The 22,172-nt window shown below is 36.2% G+C and overlaps 1 protein-coding gene across 6 annotated transcripts in view; it reads left to right on the top strand.

Annotated features, from left to right (window-relative positions):
- Positions 1 to 2,561: 2,561 nt before the first annotated feature.
- LOC110378124 (DENN domain-containing protein 1A) overlaps positions 2,562 to 22,172 on the top strand; it is a 33,917-nt gene continuing 14,306 nt past the window's right edge. For 2 of the 6 annotated variants that reach the window (XM_021337238.3, XM_064034599.1), the window contains exons 1-9: positions 2,562 to 2,880; positions 11,944 to 12,099; positions 12,267 to 12,404; positions 13,211 to 13,394; positions 14,689 to 14,946; positions 15,050 to 15,151; positions 15,350 to 15,462; positions 15,590 to 15,698; positions 15,846 to 16,034. In XM_021337238.3, coding sequence (XP_021192913.3) covers positions 2,864 to 2,880; positions 11,944 to 12,099; positions 12,267 to 12,404; positions 13,211 to 13,394; positions 14,689 to 14,946; positions 15,050 to 15,151; positions 15,350 to 15,462; positions 15,590 to 15,698; positions 15,846 to 16,034 — 1,266 coding nt within the window. In that variant the 5' untranslated portion in view covers positions 2,562 to 2,863. Of the gene's footprint in view, positions 2,881 to 2,900; positions 3,139 to 11,943; positions 12,100 to 12,266; positions 12,405 to 13,210; positions 13,395 to 14,688; positions 14,947 to 15,049; positions 15,152 to 15,349; positions 15,463 to 15,589; positions 15,699 to 15,845; positions 16,035 to 22,172 lie in introns of those variants that run through there. The other 4 variants (XM_021337239.3, XM_021337242.3, XM_021337240.3 and 1 more) reach the window with 3 other exon arrangements.

Genomic DNA, 22,172 nt, shown 5'->3' with positions numbered 1-22,172 from the left:
CACTAAAATAGCAGACCAATCGCACACCATTCAAATGTCAATCGAATACGATTGGTCTTTTATTAGTAGCAGAATGCCCGATATCGTTAAAACTGCTATTGCGATCATATTGTGATTCGATTTCTATTCGATTTTGACATTATTAACTTAGGAGAATCGGGCCCCACGTTGGTGAGTGTTATGGGGTTCTTGTTCCCTAACTTTTCTTCTTCTGTGGATTGTACGTAAACTGTGAATTCGGTGTTATTGTTTTCTATGAATAAACGTTTATAATTAGGCTTCGTAAATATTTTATCCTTATACGAATCGGTATTCCCGCCTGAATTGTATTTTCTTTTTCGCTTTTCTCCGGGTTCCGGCGGCGGTTCTTCACCGCTACTATGAACACTCATTCTTAGTTCTTTTAAGTACTTACTATGTTGACTTTTAAAATATTTTATAAATAGTTTTTTATTTATTCAAAAACTTATAAAACAAAGCCGCCTTGTTTGTCTTCCCGCCAAAAAGTCCGTAGTCCATTTTACGCAACCACTAAAATATTGTTGTCCCTGTTTTTAAATACACTTATTTGCTTAGAAAGAGTGAGATAGAACTATGTTGCATTGTTTGTTTCATATCTCGATGGTAAAAAGTAAGTAAAATAAAAGAAATAGGTACAAATAACACCGTAAAGCTGCTCCTACACTCACACATGCATAAATTGTTGCCTCATTTACTTTGTTGTGATTGTAGGGCGATGCTCAATCTAGGCACTTATATAATCAAAGTTTACAAAAAACGATTAAATCTACCTACCCCCAACTTAAAAATACATCAGTGTGGCCCGCTAGCTGAGCGTCATATCTTATAAACGTCATAAAATTTTGAGGTCGTTTAAACAATTAAAAAAATAGAAAATAAAAATGGATAAAAAGGAGAAAAGAAGTCAGCCAGATTATTATCCGAATGTTCCGAGAGATTTTGAACACAATTTTTGCAGAAATCTGAATTTTTTGGGTTTCGGCTCAAAAGACTCGGTGCAATGTTTTTTTATTAGGCTTTAAACTTGGCATTTTGGCAAAAGCAAGGCCCATTAATGTAGTGAGTACTACGTTACTAACGAAGTCTTGGAAACCAGTTTTTTTCAATATTTTTCTTAATTCCCAAAAATAAACTTCCCGTTATCCTAAATAATAAAGACAAAATTACGTAGGTGGAATGGAACGTTGTTTGCCTAGTGCCCCATTGAGATCTGCCCGACATTGTACGCAGGGCCGCGCCGCCCCTGTGTGCGAAGTGTGCGGCGCACACAGGCGCCAAGACAATAGGGGCGCCGCGCCGCCACTGCCACCTAAATTATTTTTGTTACCTATATGATTGTTTTTTGTAGTGGAGTATCGACAAGTAGGTACAATAGGCGCAACATAGGCCTTGTAAACTACAAAACATCTATAACGCTTATTGAACAAGTCTCTCAATATTTAATGTTTATTATTATTCACGTTTATGGTTTCATTTTACGTTTAGGGTTTTAGTTTACATTCCTTACGAGCTCAACGTTAAAACGGCGGCAGTTCTTTGAACCAGAATAATACTACGAACCAGAATAATTCTATATAAATAATACTACGATCCGTTGCGTGCGATACGTCCGTTGCGTACGATACCGACAAGTGGACGCTTAGCTTTAACAAACAATTTTAAAAAAGTCGCGCTCGCTACGCTCGCGGCTGTTCACTTGTCAGTGCCTACCGTTCATTCTAAAACCCAAGGTCCCAAAACTCAAAAATTTTCGCGCTCGCTACGCTCGCGGCTGTTCGCTTGTCAATATGGTTCTTTCTAACATGATTAGAGTACTTTTATGTCCCAAAAGTCAAAAATTTTCGCGCTCGCTGCGCTCGCGGCTGTTCGCTTGTCGTTACCGTTCCTTCTAACATGATTAGAGTACTTTTATGTCCCAAAACTCAAAATTTTCGCTGCGCTCGCGGCTGTTCGCTTGTCGTTACCGTTCCTTCTAACATGATTAGAGTACTTTTATGTCCCAAAACTCAAAAATTTTCGCGCTCGCTGCGCTCGCGGCTGTTCGCTTGTCGTTACCGTTCCTTCTAACATGATTAGAGTACTTTTATGTCCCAAAACTCAAAAATTTTCGCGCTCGCTGCGCTCGCGACTGCACCTTGCACCGTTCTTTGATATACAAGTTTAGGTGCTTTAGTGACCCAAAGCTCAAAAATTTTTGCGCTCGCTACGCTCTGCTTTATTTTCCACTTCTTTTATTTTTTCAATCCTTTTTTAGCCGAACCTAGAAGGTAGCGCCGCTTGTAAGTCCTTTTATTAACAAGAAAATAACTCCTAGCTCACAACAGACTTCCTCGCATAGACCTGCCGCACGTAGTCTCGCAATGGCTAGGGCCGCCGCTGACTGGAGAACATTTATTTCAGTCAAATTTAACAATTAAAAATATTCATTCAAAAATTAAATTCGTTTTATGATGATTCGTTAAAAAAGAGGCGCTTCATAGGTTTCGCACACAGGCGCTGCCGGGGGTCGGCGCGGCCCTGATTGTACGTTCCATAGTATCAAATGTCAGAATATGTTGCATTGCAATACCGCTTGCTTGCACTGTATCGCTTTAGACGACAGAGACATGATCGTATTGCTGCTGAAATAGTTTATTTCAGTCTGGAAAGTTACTAACATAGTCCGTCTTTCGTAATAGTTTGGAAATAAGAGGTAAAAATCCTTATAAAATGTTTCATGCGTATCGAAGATAGTTTTCTATGGCTTGTGATGTTTCATGAAGATTTAATTTCGTAACAAGTTACTATAGCCAGTGTTCCGTGGAAAATGTAATCAAAATTTGTGTATGATCCACGTCGAGACATGGGTTCCAGAGTAAGGTAATTATTATCATTACTATCGATTTTAGACCCCTCCAGCTTCCTGACCTCACGTACGCATGCCAGTGCCAGTTGAGTGCCAGTCATTGACACAGTTTATCGAGTGGCCGATTCGCGTTGAGTTCTTTGTACAAAGTGAGTTTAAAATATAGGAATATTTCACTCCATCTTGCCAAATTACCTTTTAGTTTATGTAAAACATTGTTTTGATAATATTGTGGCTTGTTAATAGCAGTCATCATAACTCTGCTTTTCAAGGTGTGTATGTTCACTCCTAATATTGAGGGATCAATACCAAAGAAACACAATATCCTGCCAGTGCATAATGTTGGTTCATATGTGTAGATAACAATATCATGAAAAGTCTATAATTATATAAACTTTACAATGGTCTTATCAGAATCAGTTATTATCTTATTTAATGATTTGACAGCAAAATATTTTGAACATAATGTAAAGTATATTCTAAAACCAGCTCTTGCCTGCAGTTTCACCCATGTCCTAAAAGGACTTCTTCCTGTACCCTAGAAAAAATATTCTCATATATAAGCTCCGCCCCTAGGATGACCCACTAACCAAGCTACAGCCAAAATCAATCATGCAGGGATGACCTAGTTTTAAGTGCCATTGTGCTTGTGTTCAGTGTCATCATTTCATCATCACACTTAGTGATTGCTATGCTCAAGTAAGCTATGCTCATAGGCTGTCCTGGTATTTGGTGAGCAGATAAGTCAACAACTGTTAATAGTACAATAATACTCAGTTATGTTTTCCTGCCAATTGACTGTTTTTGGCTTGGTTGCACAGTCAGTGGGTTTTTTGCTAACCACCAGAGGAGTCCTGAGAGAACTTCTTAACATATCTACGAACCTGGATAAATATAGCTTCCAAACAGCAAAACATATTTTGCAAACAAACAAACAATGTATTAATATTTAAGGTGTAATGGGTAGTAAAATAAGAGATAGTTAATAAGTTCTCTAGTTATAAGACGTGGGTGGGTGATATGGTTACATTACAGACGGATTCCTTAAAATGCCATAAGAGACTACTACTGGTATTTAGTTACAAATGAATAGAATTTGCTTTGATATTATAAATTAAGATGAGAAAGAAGAATTGTATCAAACCTGGAGATAGTTTATAAGCCACAAATAAGTTTACTTTAAAAAAAAAAACAGCATCTACATAAATGGTTTAACATAACTTCCAAACAGACAAATGTGTGTTGATTGTAAAACTTTGTGCATGGAAACAAAAATGTTGTAGGTACAAAACTGTTAATGTGCTACCTCTCTGTAACAATAAGCTATCTTTTCTGGACATTGTTTTTGGCTATGACAATTTATTGTATTTTTTTTAATACATTCGTAACACATACCTATAGTAGTCGTGGTGGCCTAGTGGTGAAAGAACCAACCTCTCGAGTATGAGGGCGCGGGTTCGAATCCAGGTCAGGCAAGTACCAATGCAACTTTTCTAAGTTTGTATGTACTTTCTAAGTATATCTTAGACACCAATGGCTGATAAAAAAGGTGAAGGAAAACATCTTGAGGAAACCTGGACTGTGTAGTCTGAAATCACCAACCCGCATTGAGCAAGCGTGGTGTTTAATGCTCAATCCTTCTCCGTGTGAGAGGAGGCCTGTGCCCAGCAGTGGGACGATAAAAAGGCTGTAACTTAACTTAACATACCTATAGCAGGAATTTGTCTGACAGACAACAGACAAACAACTGTTAGTTTTACCGATGTCATATAGCAATATCTGGAGAAATTATAAGCAGAAATTATAGGCTTTCTAAGCTCCATTGCCCGGAGCTAACTTCACAAACTTCATTCCATCATTTTATTTTGCTTTCACATGAACCTTCTACGAAACAAACAATTCTATCAAAATCGGATCAGGGAATAGGTTTTCATATTTTTATATGTTTATTAAGTGGATATATTCTTACAAAAATATAACTTGTAGTTGGCTGCATCCTCAGGTGGTGCAGGTTTTCGGACTTTTTACTGTTCCATCAACTGATAAAGAAAACCATGATACATCTGCAAAATAAGCTCTGATTGCATAGATTGTAATTAAAAAAAAAACCTGTGAAGCATAGTTTTGTTTGTAACTTTTCACATTACGTTCAGTAGTTAACTTGTAGGAGCATTTGCTATTATCATAATATCACAGATATAATTACAATAATTTAAGAACGAATTATTCTGATTTTGTAAATTAATGTAAATTGTAAATGGCTGTCAAGCTACAATCCTCTAAACAGCATCTAAATTGGCACATTTCACTAGCTTGCTCATTGAACTGAAATTGATTTTATTTAACTTTATGGCACGTAAATTCTTCCAGAGGAAGACTTTATATTTAATATTTTCTGAATTGTGACCAAGTATTACATGATACGTTATCCCTACGTAATATGTCCAAGGCCGATTTCGGCCACGGCGGCTGTTCTCACATAAGGAGATCAGCTAGCTGTGCAGGACATATTACAGTGGACAAGCATTTGTGCAGACATAAGTGCACTCATGATTCCTTCACTCTCATAACCTGATGGGACGTGTGAATCAATCACCGACAGCCAGACTAAAGGCTGCTTTGTGAAAGTTTATAAAACCCACAAAGCGGTTTTGGCCCGAACCGGGAATCTAATCCGCGACCTCAGTCATAGCAGTCGCGCTTGCAACCACTACCCCAACGAGGCAGTCGCTACATACCTAGATTACTTGCTAGATTAAGATGTACTTCATCGACGGCACGACGCTCATTTAAACTCATTCCACCATCAATTACTATCTAAGTTTAAAATGTATTGATTAAAATAGTTTAACCCCTCTGCTCGACAAGATTTTGACATATGACTATACCGTTGATTCGGCGGGATATTTTGAATCGCGACATGGAAGTCAAAAATTTGTACTAACTTTCAACACATGAATTCTAAGTCCGTAATGCCTGATTAGAAGTATTTTACCTATAACTTTAGAGCTCACTTATTTGACAACAACGTGCAAAGGTCAAATGGGGTCAGTTAATTCAGAAAAATATAATAATTACGGTGTTTTTAAGTCTATCGAAAAGTTAGGCATTTCAAATTTGGTGAAAACTTACTAATAAATAATCGCATCACTTTCTCAAACACAACACAAACGTCATATTTATAACATTTTCAATCCATTGCAATACATTTCGTGCACTTATTTATGTTCAATAACTAAAAAATCAGCACATAAAATACACAATAAAAATGAACAATATTTACAAGATCAAAGTCACAGACAAGTAGAGTTTGGAATAGAGTTTTATTTTTTTTTTCAATCATCGGTGTGCATTCGATACCTAAATCGGATATTTATTATAAATAATCGAATACCAATTTTATATATTTTTTTTAATAGCAACTTATTTCAATTTTATTTATTAATTTTAAATTATAGGTTCAATTTGTTTTTGTTGTTAAGAAAAAAGATATTTAAGTTTTATGAAAGTTTTTAGAATGAAATTTTTATATGTATTATTTATTTTGGTGTTGCGTCATTCGTAATAATTTTTAACTTTAATTGAATTTTTATTACCTATTACGGAATTTTAATTTATTCTTATATTATTTCTGAACAATTCTAAGATTTTTGTTTCGGCGGAGGGTAAGCCTGCTCATAGAGGTATTTAGCCTACTTCAATCGATCTCAGTGGCGTGCACTTGGAGAGGCCTATGTCCAGCAGTGGACTGCGATAGGCTGATGATGATGATGATGATGATGAGGGTAAGCCTGGTTCAAGGGCGGATCCAGCTTCGGCGCCAGGGGGGGGTCACACAGTCGTGGTCAAGTCACAAAAAATATTATATTGTAGCGTATACTTCTTTTAATATTAAAAATAGTAGTATAAATACAATAAGCGCGATCGTAGCGAGCTCGAAATTTTTACGAATGTTAAGAAAAGTGTTTTCATGTAGAAAATGGCCCGAGCAGAGTGAGCGCAATTTCTGATATACATATTACATATATGTGGCAAACAAAAAAGCGCGAGCGAAGCGAGCGCGAAAATTTTTGTTCAGGTCGAGGACTAGGTTAAAAAAGTGTTTTTATGTAGAAAATGGTCCGAGCTGAGCGAACGCGATTTCTTGGACATAACCAGAGACGGGAAATTGAAAAAAGCGCGAGCGAAGCGAGCGCGAAATTTTTTTTCAGTTCGAGAACTAAAAGAAGATGAAAACGCTTTCTTGCTGTATAACAAATATACAGCACAAATACAAGAAAGCGCGATCATAGCAAGCGCGAGAATTTTTTCAGGTTGAAGACTAAACGTTTGAAAAGTATTGTGTACGCAGAAAAAGCCGTGTACGTTTTTTATTGCAGCAACAGTAAAACATTTTCTGTGAAAACATCAATTGTCTTACTATTGGTAAGGGTTCATGAGATCAGGGCCGTCTCTAGCTCATGTAGCGCCTGGGTGCAATCATCACCCAAGCGCCACCTATGTATCTGTTGAAAGATTTTGAGTAGTACATATTGATCGATGTACTTTACAAGGAATATAAATAAGAACGTTCGAACGAAAGTCACTTTTTTGGTAGGAAAAGGACTTAAAAAAATGTTTCCAAATCATTGTAGGCTCAAACTGTTGGCCAGATTTAAGTTATGAAAGTCAAGACAGGACAACGTAATTGTAAAAATTAGCGCGAGCGAAGCGAGCGCGCAAATTTTTTAATTTTGGGACACAAAAAGTTCATAAGTTTTAAAAAGCGCTGTAAAGTAACAAGCAGTCGGAAGCGCAAACTGTTTTGTTTTTGAGGACTCCATTAATATTTTTTTTGCTATATTTGACTTATGAAGTTATCGAGGCAAACTACCTATATATCGGGTGTGTCGTTCACAATCACATTAAATCATATCGCATATACTTTATGATATTCTATGGCGAATTGTAAAAAAATAACCTAATCCATTCAGTGGTTTAGCCACAGGAGTCATTTTTCGTTTTTATAATTTACAACATCATGTGTAAAGCAGAGATAAAGTTAGGAGTATCGTATGTTTTGATCAGTTGACAGCTGTCAGTTTTCAAGGGAGAATTTCAGTTGTTTGTAATGACTGACTTTTATATGGTGTTCTAATTTTTGCTCATTTTTATTCCATTTATTTTGTTTGAAAAAATCATTTTTTTACGTATTTTTCTTTTATCTTTGTGTTAATCGACATAAATTAACCAGTATATTAAAGCATTTCATTTAATGTGATTACGAACGACACAACCGATATAATATTGAGCGAGCGAAGCGAGCGAAGTGAGCATATAAAAATAATAAACAATGAGAAATACAGTACAGACATCGTCATTTACTCGCGAGCGTAGCGAGCTAGAATTTTTTCACTTAGTTGGAGGATGTTAAAAGTTAAAAAAACACGCTTTTTATAGAAAAACGAACTAAAAAATAGGAAATAAATTTTAATGAATTTAAATTAAGAAAACAGTGTTAAAAATTTCAATGAATATAAATTAATAATAGTGTGAATACAAAAAAAAATATTTAAAAAAAAGCGTGGGGTGCATGGTGTCAATAGTTATAAATATTTTATTGACAGAAATGAGTACAGTGATTTTCATTTCGATAATATCTTAAAAAGCACCCCACGCTTTTTTTAAATATTTTTTTTTGTATTCACACTATTATTAATTTATATTCATTGAAATTTTTAACACTGTTTTCTTAATTTAAATTCATTAAAATTTATTTCCTATTTTTAGTTCGTTTTCTATAAAAGCGTGTTTTTAGTTTTTAAACTATTATTTATTTTCTACTTTTTAGTTTGTTTTCAAACTATTATTTGTTTTGTAGAATTAAAATTCTCTTTAGTATACAAAAATTTGTCAATATTAGAGAAAACGGCTAAAGATAATTATTGGAAATAAATTAACATCGAGTCCTGCCTTATCGACTGTAGAGAAAAATTCTAGAAAATTTTAATTAATTTTCTTACCTTATCGACTATAGATGAAAATTATATTTAATTAACAAAGATCATATTTTGCAAATTGAAAAGCCTAGAAGTCGGTGTCTAATGGATGTTACTAAGTTAATTTTGCCACCGACTTCTAGGCCGATGCACCTAAAATTAGTTTTTTTTTTTGCTTTTTAGTGTTTTGGGAACTCGGTTAAATTTTTTTGTAAAAAGGTTATTTATTTAAAGCTTTTCAGTGATACGAATAGTTGTCACTATCCATACAAGTGGGAAGTTCTCATCAATACAAAGAATATAAGTCCAAACGAGGTATTTTACATATTCAGTTGTCGAGTTCCCTTGACTTTCTCTGGTCTCCATCATCAGGTCAGCTCCAAACCTTCACTGTTGCAAAGGTCTTGTCAATACAAATAATTTAAGCCCAAACACGAGGTAGTTTACATATTCAGTTGTCGAGTTCCCTCCACCCTCTCTGGTCTCCATCATCAGGTCAGCTTCAAATCTTCACAGTTGAATAGTGCTTTTAGGCGTACACCTAAGTGTCAAGTTTTTACCCTATGTATGCCTACAAGTTTTGAAGGTTGCCCTCGATTTCTCAGGGTTTCCATCATCAGATCCTGACCTGATGAATATGGGACCAACTGGCAGCTATTCCAAGTCGAACAAAAAAAGAATCACGTAAATCGGTCTATAAACCTCGGAGTAATCGATGTGTATGTGTAACCTCCTCCTTTTTGGGAAGTCGGTTAAAATGGAATAATTTTATCAAATTAGTGTATTGTCATCGGTCCTCAATAAATCTACAAAGTTTGAACGAAATCTGGCCGTTTAAAGTGGGTCAAAATCGCGCCCAAAGAAGTCGGTTACAAACAAACATACAAACATACAAACCTACAAACCTACAAACATACAAACATACAGGTGAAGCTAATAAAAAGCGTGTAAAAATAATCAAAATGATCAATCCAACAAAGCGAAGGCGACTTTTTTGTCAGTATCATGATACAATGTGGAACTTCCTTATCGAACGGGTGTAATTTCTTCGAAATTTCCTGGTGGTGGGGCGTCCCGCGGCGCCCCTGATATCGAGGCGCCCGGGTTATTCGCACACCCTGCACCATAGGTTAAGACGGCCCTGCATGAGATACAGCATGTAATGTAGACAACCCGGACAGCGCATTCTTAGTAACAGGGTCCCGTTTCCTCCTTTTGGGTACGGATAAAGAGTAAATAAAGAATAGAGAGCGAGCGTTGCGAGCACGAATTCTTCAGCAAAACTACTCTACCTGTAACTATGTAGGTATCTACCTATTCACTCGGAATAAAAATTATCTTATACTTATAACAAAAACATAAAACATCGTGTTTAACCATTTCAATTATTGGTCCTCTTAGGTCCTGAACCTGGCCCAGGGGGGGGTCATGACCTTGTGACCTACCCCCTGGATCCGCCGTTGGCCTGGTGTTCTGAAATATAATGCAATTTGTAACTACCAAAGTAATGTACTTATTTGATGATGAGAAACAATAATAATAATTGATTGATTTTAAAGTCACCAAATATTTTTAACCGAATCCCAAAAAGGAGGTGGTTCTCAATTTGGATGTTTGTTTTTGGTCGAAAGGGTATATTCCCCATATTTGTTATTAGGTCCAGGATCTGATGATGGAAACCTTGAGAAATCGAGGGCAACTCTCGAAAATTGTAAGCATAGATAAGGTTATAACTTGACACTCAGATGTATGTCTGATAACACTATGAAACAGTAAAGGTTTGGAGCTGACCTGATGATGGAGACCAGAGAAGGTCGAGGGATCTCGACAACCGAACTTCTCTCGTCTCCATCTCCTTCACTGTTGCAGAGGCCTCGTAAATACGAATAATATAAGCACAAACACGAGAAAGTTTAAATATTCAGTTGTCGAGTTCCCTCGAACTTCACTGGTCTCCATCATCAGTTCAGCTCAAAACCTTCACTGTTGAATAGTGCTACCAGGCAAACACCTGAGTGATAAGATTTCAACCTATGTATTTCTGCAACTTTCGAAAGTCGCCCTCGATTTCTCAAGGTTCCATCATCAGATCCTGACCTGATGATAACGGGACCACCTCGGAAGTATACGCTATCAAACAAAAAAAGAATCATTAAAATCGATAAATAAATGGCTGAGTAATCGCGTAACAAACATAAAAAACGGTCGAATTGAGAACCTCCGCTTTTGGGAAGTCGGTTAAAAATAAGTCGGCGGCGGCCATCTTTCCATCTTGGACCAGCTTTCGATGAACAGCGAACTATTTGCCCTTTCAAACAATGAAATCGTCATAAAATTTTGCGATAACTACACCTAACTACGGCTCTGGTCAAATAGCTTTGCCGCTCAGTTAAAAAGTTGGAAGTAACGAATCGCCATTAAGTTTGGCAGGTCTACAGGAATCCTGCACATAAAACACCCGAAGAAATAAATAAGTCTTCATTTGCCGTCTTCAGAAACCCTAAAAACCGAAGATTTTTTTTATTCCGGCTACAACGTATTTTCTACCACTGATTTTCTAGCATTTTTTTCAAAATAAATTAAGTCATTTTACTTTTCCTAATTTATTTTCAGATTATGGTAAGTACCTATACAAAAGTACAATTTAGTAATATTATAATATAAAATTATTAAATCGATTCTTTATTTTAACGAATCGGATCATTCGATGCAAAACTTCTATCACCGTCGCCATCTTGTCTATGCGTCTTCAAATTTAAAAAAACAACTAATGTAAACAAACATGGCGAGTTCGATCAGAATTCCCGGTAATTACGATTGGATTTTAAAAAGGTATATTTCTAACGGGATGCTAAATATGAAAGGTTTGAATGCGTAAAAATAATTTAAATTTATTTAGTTATTTTATTTAGTACTCACAAATGTGGTTTGATTGGAAAGAAAATAAATATGAGCCTTAAATAATTAGGAAAGTGTATGACTGATTCGCAGACCCCAATTGGGGTCTAAACCGAGCTTACGGTGACATTGATGTTCAGACCCCGATTGGGGTCCGCTACGGATTTGACGGTTAAATGTTGCTACTATATTATTTTTCAGAGACACCGTACGCTACATGTTTGAATTGTTTTGTGAAGTATCACCTGGTGATCATACGAGAGAACCATATGTACTGAAAAAATATCCAGAAACATATAAAAATGAAGAAGAGTTGAAGAACATTCCTAAATTTACATTTCCATGTCAGCTTGAAAAGTGAGTGTATTTGAACCAATCATTAAATAATATATGTAACACAGTATGATTCAAATGTTTCTTGCGGTTTCATTTATAAAACCTGGCAATTAAGTTTTTTCTTATATCGGATAAATATATGAATAGTGTTTTAAAAACTAAATTTAAATGTTTTTCTTTGCTTTCAGTTCATTCGCACAACACTATTCATTTGTGCTGACTTCTGAGGACTCTAAATATACCTTTTGTTTCTGCCGATATGACCCCAAAACCAACACTGCACTAGTACTTCTATCACATTTGCCATGGCACGACATATTTTACAAGTAAGTAAGCATTTTAAAGAGACATGCTCTCTTACATATGTGGCTATCGCTGTGCTATTATTAATTGATAATAACGTGAAGCAGTGTAAAGCATTGCAACTGTTATCTGAACTGAGCAAAACACAGGCATTAGCTGTGCGTTCTGCGAAAAAATTAAATTATTTGATGTAACATTTGTTATAGTTTCAGCAATCAACTCGAAGTCGAAAATATTTCCAATGTCTTTTTAAGTACACATTTTAGATGATTTAAAGTTTATCATAAAAAGTGATAAGACGGTGACTTTTCCAATAATTCTTAAATTTTCTAAGCAAATATGTATGAGTTATTTGAAATATAATGAAAAGCTTTGGCAATTTTTTTCTGCAAACCTTCAATATTTTGCATTTTTAATGTAATATGTCATACCAATGTACGCTACAGCCAATATTAGATAAGCTTCCATTGTATGATCGTGTGCTGCGCACCGTGTAGCCAATGCCAATTGTTATAATAGAGATAAATTCGCTTAGCGGCCAAAAAAATTTTAAAATAATCCAACAGTTAGTGCTACTTCATTAACCACTTCTAACTTTTGTACTCTAGTTATTAGTGCCATTATATTACATTTTGCGATTTCTAATCTTCCCATATATAAAAATGAATTGCTGTTCGTTAGTCTCACTAAAACTCAAACTTAAGTAACTTAAACAATGACAAAAGGGAGTTAGAAACGATAGCAATAACCGTAGGGATCGCATTGTGTCGCTGTTGCGTTTATGAAATATGTGTAAATAAATAATAATTAAACATACATTATCTTTCAGGCTACTGAATTGCATAGCGAATCTAATTAATAGCCCAGAACGAGGGGAATTGGCTTCATTCTTAGAAGCTTGTCACATACGTCCGCCTATGCCGGGACATACATTAAGAGTAACTTACAACGCGGGCCATAGTGTTTTCACTTGCCAGTGTCCGGACAGTAAACTCCCAAGTATTCCGGAAAATGTAAGTGAACATTATGCTGGTTGAATATTTTATTAAACTTGTAGCCAATATAGTGGTAAGGAAATACGGAATGAAGTTATTGGAAATGGCAATTAGGTAGCTAGTGTGAGTATGCGTGTAACCGGAACCTTACGTCATCTAAATCGGTTAAGAAACTTTTTAAAGCCGAAGACCAAAGCAAAGCTTGTGCAGTCCCTAATATTTCCTATAATTGACTATGGTGATGTGTGTTACTACGATCTCAATGCGGACTTGCTCAACAAACTTGATGGACTTTTCAACTATTGCATAAGATTTGGCTTCAACCTGCGGAAGTACGATCATGTTTCTGAGTACAGGATGCAATTGAAATGGATGTCCATTCGCCAGAGAAGATCCCTGCTTGCCTTGACGGCCCTTTACTCGTTACTCAACTCTCCCACTCCCCCTTCGTATCTAACTCCTCATATTCAATACTGTTGCTCTGGTCATTCTACAAATCTCCGCTCTTCTCACAACCTTTTCTTCTTCACTGTCCTTCCCATACTTCTGACGCTATCCACTCTTCTTTTCATATTCAGTCTGTCCTTTTGTGGAATGCGCTGCCCTTAGAAATCAGTGAGTCCACCAGCAAGCAGTCATTTAAAAGTGCCGTACGGAAGTTTTTGTTTAATTATTTGCTAGAAGAATCTCCGTTATAATAATCATTGGTATAAGTATATACAGGGTGTGTCGTTCACAATCACATTAAATCTTATCCCATATACTTTATGATATTCTATGGCGAAGAAAAAAAACATAATCCATTCAGTGGTTTAACCACAGGAGTCGTTTTTCGTTTTTAAAATTTACAACAACATGTGTAGAGCAGAGATAAAGTTAGGAGTATCGAATGTTTTGATCAATTGACAGCTGCCAGTTTTCAATGGAGAATTTCAGTTGTTTGTAATGACTGACTTTTATATGGTGTTATAATTTTCGCACATTTTTATTCTATTTACTTTGTTTAAAAAAACATTTTTTTTACGTATTTTTTTTTTGTGTTAATCGACATATATTAACCAGTATATTAACGCATTTCATTTAATGTGATTGTGAACGACACACCCGATATATATTAGTATGTATACAGACATATGAATTTACAATATTATTTATTTTTTTAAATTATTTGTATGTTTATATGTGTAATATTATTATTTATGTACGTGTATTTAGTATCCAATTTTGTTATTCTTTAATTGTCTTATATTTAATGTGTCTTTTTGACGATATAATAATATGTTTGTAGTGTAATAACGTTGACTTTTTTCAGTGTAACTTAACGGAATACTTTAGCGCAATGGACACCAAATGCATGGCTGGGCTATGGGCGGCGTTGCTCCATGAGCGTAGAGTTGCTATAGTGGCTTCGAAGCCCTCTAGACTATCGGCGTGCGTGCAGGCTGCCAACGCTACACTCTTCCCCATGTCTTGGCAGCACATATTCATTCCCATTCTACCTAAACACCTCGTTGATTACTTACTGGCGCCAATGCCGTTTCTTATTGGAGTTCCTAGGAGTGTTATGGAGGTGAGAATTCTAAAAGAATATTTGATTATATATTATTTTTTTGAGAAAATACTTATAACCTAATCAAGTGTAGTTTTATACCATTTTTTGTTTTTCATTCCAGAGCGTGAGGATGTCGGAGATTGGCGATGTGGTAATTTTAGATGTTGATGCAAATGAACTGAAAACACCATTCAATGACCTGGAAGGATTGCCCTCTGATCTGGTACGATTTAAAACATTAAATATAATTACAAGTTTTTGTAGCAAATAGTTACTTTGATTGTCAAAGTAACTATTTTCTTTGCCATACTGATAAAGCTGTCTCTGGTCGTGCTTATTTGTCACCGAAGCTTGATTGCCCCTATGAAAACATAATAAAACATTTGAGAAGTTTTATTTACGGTTCCGATGATATTTTCAGGTGTCGAACTTAAAGAAAGCTTTAAGTGATAAAAATGCTCTGGGTGATGCAGTATCTCGAGCATTTTTGCGCGCCCTAGTGTCTCTGATTGGCGGATATCGTGACGCTATTAAGTAAGATTTTGTTTTCCTAACAATTCAGGATTTATCGATTCAAAAAAAAAAAACAAAAAAGCTAAGTATTCTGAATCGCTGTTAGCATTATAATAGACATAATAATAAGTTTACACATCTCTTACAGAATTGAAAATGGTCAGTTGATTACGTTTAATCCAGAAGCTTTTGTTCGAACTAGAAAAAATATGCAACCATTCCTCACAAAAATCTTGCAGTCTCAAATATTTCGCCAGGTGAGATAATATTAAATCTTTTTCAGTTCTAGTTTATATTCTTTAATGACCCTAACATTTATTTTTGCGAATGCTGGTTAACCAGTAATTGGAAACTTCTGTAACTCCAATTCAAATGAATATTGTTTATATGCCAATTTTTTGCAGTTCATTGATGAAAGATTGGATTTGCTCAACTCGGGGCGTGGTTTCAACGACGAATTTGAAGTAGAATGTAACCATTACGCTGATAAGCTAAATACGGGGAGCGGCCAGAAGTTGAAACAACAATACAGAGACTGGGCCAAGACAGTCAAGAAAGAAGGCGGGGCCTTCTTTAAAACAGTCAAAGATAAGGTAAATATAACTTGTTTGTAAACGTAGTGTATGCTTTGACTTCATGTTTGGGATGAATAGATTTTTATCCCACATTTTTTGTCGGTTTTATGAACACGAGTTATTTATGAAAACATTCTATGTGTGAAGTGTTTTAAATTGTATCAGTACAAATATTAAGTGGTGTGTCATAACAATGCTGTATTGTATATGTTACCGTAAGATTACAAACATCGTTAGATTACAATCTATCTCGAGAGATTGTAAACTGTCGAATTATTGTGAACCGTAACATCTGATTGCAATTTAACGCATTATTTTTCGCTATATTATAATCTATCGATGAGAAATTGTCAAATTGTCAACTGTCCGAAAGCTCTCTCTGATTGGTCAGTCTTTTTGTAAGATCGACCAATCAAGACCAGCCGTTCTGTTCCCATGGAGTTCCCGTAGAGTTAGGAATGAAATAGAGGTGTCAGTTAAATAAAATAAATGCTCTTCAAAAATTCTTCAAGTATTAAATTTATATAAAAATAACTCTTATAAAAATACAGTTAGGTATTTTGTCTTCAAATACAAACTAATATTTAAAAATAAAATAAAAGGGGTGCTAATTAAATAGGCTTCTTTTTAATATCATTATTCGCCCCCAAAAATGTATGTTGCCTTCTAAATTACTAAGTCAGCCACAATTAATAAAGCGTCGAGCATCTAAATAATACTATCATAGCCACGAGTTATCTTCCACTCTAAATACAACTCAGCATGATGGTTATTTTTTGCATCTAAATTTGTAGCATGCATTCTAACAGTAAACTTCTTAAATACTATTAAATGACATCATAAAAATATTTATTTACCTTCTAATTTTTTAACTCGTACCTACTGAGTTTTTTGTTTAAAATATAACACATCCCATATTAATTGACCCAGCATGGAAGTAAGCATGCAACATGCAGCAAGCATAACTTCTGTCACGGCTCCGGCGCTGCGGGGCTCCGGCGGTCCCATGCGAGCTTATCGTCGCAGATGGTTTTCACGCTCACCACCGCAGCTTCGGCTTGCTGGCCGGTGGAGCCGGCCAGCCTCAGCCGCGGCGGCGAGCGCTGAAACTACCTGCGCCTCAGCTCGCAGGCCGCCTCGCCCCTCCGCGCCTACGCGGTTTTGAATTGCACTCTAGGGGTAGGGCAGACAAGACTACGTGGAGTCGGTTTTGCAGCGATTCGTTTTCGTCACTAACTTCAATTTTAATACAATTTTTAATTGTGTGTAATTTGAGTCTTAAGTACAATTTTTGATTTTATAAAAAATTAAACCGTCACTTATTTTTGCACGTCAAAGAGCTGTGACACCGGGAGTTGCAAAGAACATTGTCTTTTTTGACGTTCTACCAATCAGCGCGCAAGATGCATTCCGTTCTACGCCAGTTGACAATTTGACCGCTCTACATCGCTCTCGATCTTACAAAAAGACTGACCAATCAGGGAGAGCTTTCGGACAGTTGACAATTTGACAATTTCTCATCGATAGATTATAATATAGCGAAAAATAATGCGTTAAATTGCAATCAGGTGTTACGGTTTACAATAATTCGACAGTTTACAATCTCTCGAGATAGATTGTAATCTAACGATGTTTGTAATCTTACGGTGACATATATAATCTAATAACATTTAAAACGCTGCACACTAACATTAATCGTTTGGTATACAGAGATATCGAGTATATAAACTATTATTTAATGAGTGTTTTTCACACAACACTGAATCTACATTCATACTGTAAAGTTCTGTTTTTATAGCTGAACCTCGTGCTCTAAATAAGATAATGAAGTAAATACGTACATGCAATAAATATTTTATTGAGCTCACAAGTGCCACGAAAATTGATGCCAGAATGTATTTGGCCATTAATCGGAAGATATAAACTCGTAGTACTTTTCAAATATATCAAATATTAATAAAAAATATTAAGTTCATATTTGAGCCCAGAGCACAACACGTTCCTAGTTGACTAAGGAACCCTAAAACAGATTGAAAGGACCATGAGTCAAATTGGGCTCATTGTCCAACAGAGTTATAGCATATGCCGTTGTGAAGGTTTTTGTTTGTACTAAAATTGTTACTATGGGCACTACCTTCAATTCCATGGCAAAAAAAAGATATGCACCTAAACAGGTTTTATAGAAAAATAATTGTTAGGAGTCGTAGTGCGCTTGGTTGTTCATGACATAAAACCTAATTCGCAGGATTTGATTATGCTAGGATTATGGGACCACCTTCATCACCAGGTCAGGATCTGATGATGGAAACCCTGAGAAATCGAGGGCAACTTTCGAAAATTGTAGGCGTGCATAGGTTAAAAACTTGACAATGAGGTGTACGTTTGATAACACTATGCAACAGTGAAGGTTTGGAGCTGACCTGATGATGGAGACCGGAGAAGGTCGAGGGAACTCGACAACTGAATATATAAACTACCTCGTGTTTGGGCTTATATTATTCGTATTGATGAGAACTTTCCACAAATGTGGATAGTGACAACTATGCTTGTCACTGAAAAGCCAAAAATAAAAAACTTTTTACAAAAAAATAAAACCGACTCCCAAAAACACTGAAAAGCAAAAAAAAACTATTCTTAGGTGCATCGGCATAGAAGTCGGTGGCGTATAAACTCAGGAACATCCATTGGAGACATCAGGAGACTCCATCTCTAGCACAAAGAAGAAATCGTCCACGGACTGTCCTCGGTATCTATATGACGAAACTAAGAACAGGAGAGTCAAACGAGAGATTGTCAACATTGTTTAATATATCTCGCCGAATACTGGAACGAAAACTTGCAATAGCCAGACAATGTTTAATGAATGACTTCGTTAGCAGACACCTTGGTATTAGCCATATTTCGCGAGAAATTATACTGCAAAGAAACCTGCTATTACCAAAAGGCTTGTTTGGCAACGAAGAAAATACAAAAGCCATTGTTATAGCTGACGGCACCTATATGTACATCGAAAAAAGCTCTAACTTTTTATTTCAGAGAAGAACTTACAGCTTGCATAAGTTTCAAAACCTTTTGAAACCTTTTCTGATGGTATGTAGCGGCATCTACATTATCGAAGTTTATGGTCCGTATGCGGCTACGGATTCTGATGCATCAGAGATGCATTCGAGATAGCGTAGAAAACTTACAGGCATTGAGATATGAGGCACACATCCCACCGACAAAAGACAGATTTGAAACTCAATTGACCACAGTTCAAGCAAACAGTTGCAAACAAATCAAGATTAATAACATTGTGTCGGTGGGTTGTAGAAGCTGTTAATGGCAAGTTTAAAAATAGATTTAAACTACTGCGATAGGATTATTTTAATAGAGCCTTGCCGCATTTATTTGTTGATTTTAAAATTGCAGCCGCTCTTATTAACGCATTTTACAAGATAGCTGTTGATAATGAACATGCAAATGAAATATTAAGAATACCCAATATAGAGCTCCATACACCTAATCTTTTGAACGACTATTATATTTATATTGGAAGCAAATCAGCTGGAAGACTTCCCTCGGCTAACAATAAACGAGATTTTCATGATATCGCTTGGGTCATATCAAATGGAACTTGCTAAATCATATTGCAGCGAACATTTACGCAATGGTTTATAATTTATATACGATAGAAGTATGTCGTGAAAATGAATTAAATTATTAAGCAGCATGCAATATCCATCACCAAAATGTGTGACTATTAAGAGGAAGAATACAGTCAAGAGATGTTCGTGCACGTACATATTACGTATACATTCTGGTTAACAGAAACGAAATGGGTCGAGATGCCATCGCTCAGTATTAAGGTCATAGCACATTATAGCGGCACCGCAACAGCACGGCTGCAGCACGGCGTCGCCTCGAATTAAGACTAGCTGCCAGCGCGCTAACTACGCGTTGTCCGCAAGGTGCAAGCTCGCCGACCGCGCGCCGGCCGCGCGCCGGCCGCGAGGTGTAAGCTTGCTGTCACCGCAAACTCAATATTATTTTAAGATAGTTATGATTGAACACGACGTAATGACGTTGTTTCGCTGCCGACTCGGAGTCGGCGCGTAACGAGCGTGCCGTCGGCGCGCTGTACGCATGAGGTCCGCTCGCTTGCAGCACGCGGGCTGCGAGCCGAGTTGTGTGGTAGCGGCAAGCGCGCTGACTGCTCGCCGTTGGCTTTTTCATATTGACATTACGAAATATATTACAATATACACGATTTAATGCTCTAAATTGAATGACAACTTATGCTGGTGTGGAGCCGTGCTATTGCGGTGCCGCTATACTGTGCCATGACCCTTACTGCTCGTGTCTAACAGGTAGATGCACAGTAGGAAGTTGTGCTCATATCATTTCCATAATATGGTATCTAGGGTTAGGCAGGCACACACAATTTAATCCACCGGCAGGATACTTAGACGACATTATTATTGATATTGATTGAAATGTTAACAAAAATAATTTTAACTGTTAGCAGTTGTTTTATTTTTTATGTATACATTAAACCTGGGATTAAAACTAGTTAAAGGTGTTCAATAACAAAACCTATAATGCCATAACAGCACTACTTTTTGCAGAATATTAGTTTATTTATGGTTGGAGAAAAATATTTATAGCAAAATAACCCAATGGATTCTTCGCAAAAATGAGTTTAAATCTTTATATTTAGTGCTTTACAAGTATATCCAAAGTGGTCTCATCTCTGTTGGTGGGTGAGCCCAGGCTTCATACATTTTTGCCCATGGTCCATTAAATTATGTAGCAAACATTCTAAGGATCATTATTTTGTTGGATTAACTCATCTGCGGATGGTTCTGGTTTGCTGTATATTAGTCATTGTGATAACTACTATTTTTATAACGAGAGCAGTACGATATGAATGTAGATAAAATGTTCGGTACTATTTAATGAGTGTACATTCATGCCGTAGTTTTGATGATAACTGCTCAATATGCTGGCTTATTGTCGCATTGTTGCCGTTGCCCTTTTTAATATACTCTACACTTTTCTGCCCACATAATCTTTTTTACTCTGATATTACGTATTAAAGAATATTAAAATTCAGCTTCAGTGCACGGTAGGGTTGCCACTGTGATATTTATTTTTTATTTGTAGGTGTTGAGGAAATTGACTCTTTAGAACACGTTTGATGGAACCTTGATATAATCATTAGTTGAAGAACATATCCTTTCTAAAATTATTAATGAGAAAGTAAATTACTTGGTTAGTAATGCTTTCCATATTGATTTATTAGTGTGGCCATGGCTAGCTTCGTCTCACTAGTGGACCCCGCAGTAAAATGAAGACCGTCCACCGGGAATAAAATGTTGTTCTAGCTGCTAAAGTGAAAAGTTATGTGTGTCACACGAGAGCAAAGTTTTTGCGAACGTTTTTTTTTTATAAAAAGTTTTTCTATATCGAAAATATCTGCAAACTCGCACGAATGCACTGCAAGAACGCTGATCTCATTCACATCGCGCATTCCTGCGATAAGGAGATGGACAAATTTTCATAGTAAAAAACCCAGAATCGACAGCAACGAAATGTGAACCAATGGGTTCATTATGGTAGACCTTTGATGGTGCCAAAAAGTCCAGCCTGAAATCCATGGAGTATAGGAGCTATATCAAATTTTCACAAAAATAGGTTACCTATGTTGAATTTATGTTGATTTTAAAGATTATTTACATCAAGGAACGTAATAAAACAAGGTATATGTACTAACATTATACAAGCCAATAGTAATATCCCCATAGTTACAGAGTTGCCTGGAGATTAAGAGGTCTTAACACTCCAGAAACGATTACTTACCTGTAGAGGGTTTCCAGTTATGTGCAACCTTTTTTACTGGCAAAGGTTAATAAAATAAACTATTATTAGGTGCATCGGTCCAGAAGTCAGTATTTTTTGTATTAAGTTTGATTCTTTACTTTTCACTCTTTAGTGACAAGTAAAGTTGTCATCCGCATTAGTGGAAAGTTCTCGTCAATACGAATAATATAAGCCCAAACGCGAGGTAGTTTACATTTTTATCGATCTTCTTTCAACTGCAAACCTCCACTCTTGTATAGTGCTAGACATACACCTAAGTGTCAAGCTCGTAACCTATGCACGTCTACAACTTTC

This window comes from Helicoverpa armigera, chromosome 1, assembly GCF_030705265.1.
Source record: "Helicoverpa armigera isolate CAAS_96S chromosome 1, ASM3070526v1, whole genome shotgun sequence".
Taxonomy (NCBI): domain Eukaryota; kingdom Metazoa; phylum Arthropoda; class Insecta; order Lepidoptera; family Noctuidae; genus Helicoverpa; species Helicoverpa armigera.
Note: the sequence above shows the minus strand (reverse complement) of the source record. Positions and strands in the feature narration are given on the sequence as shown.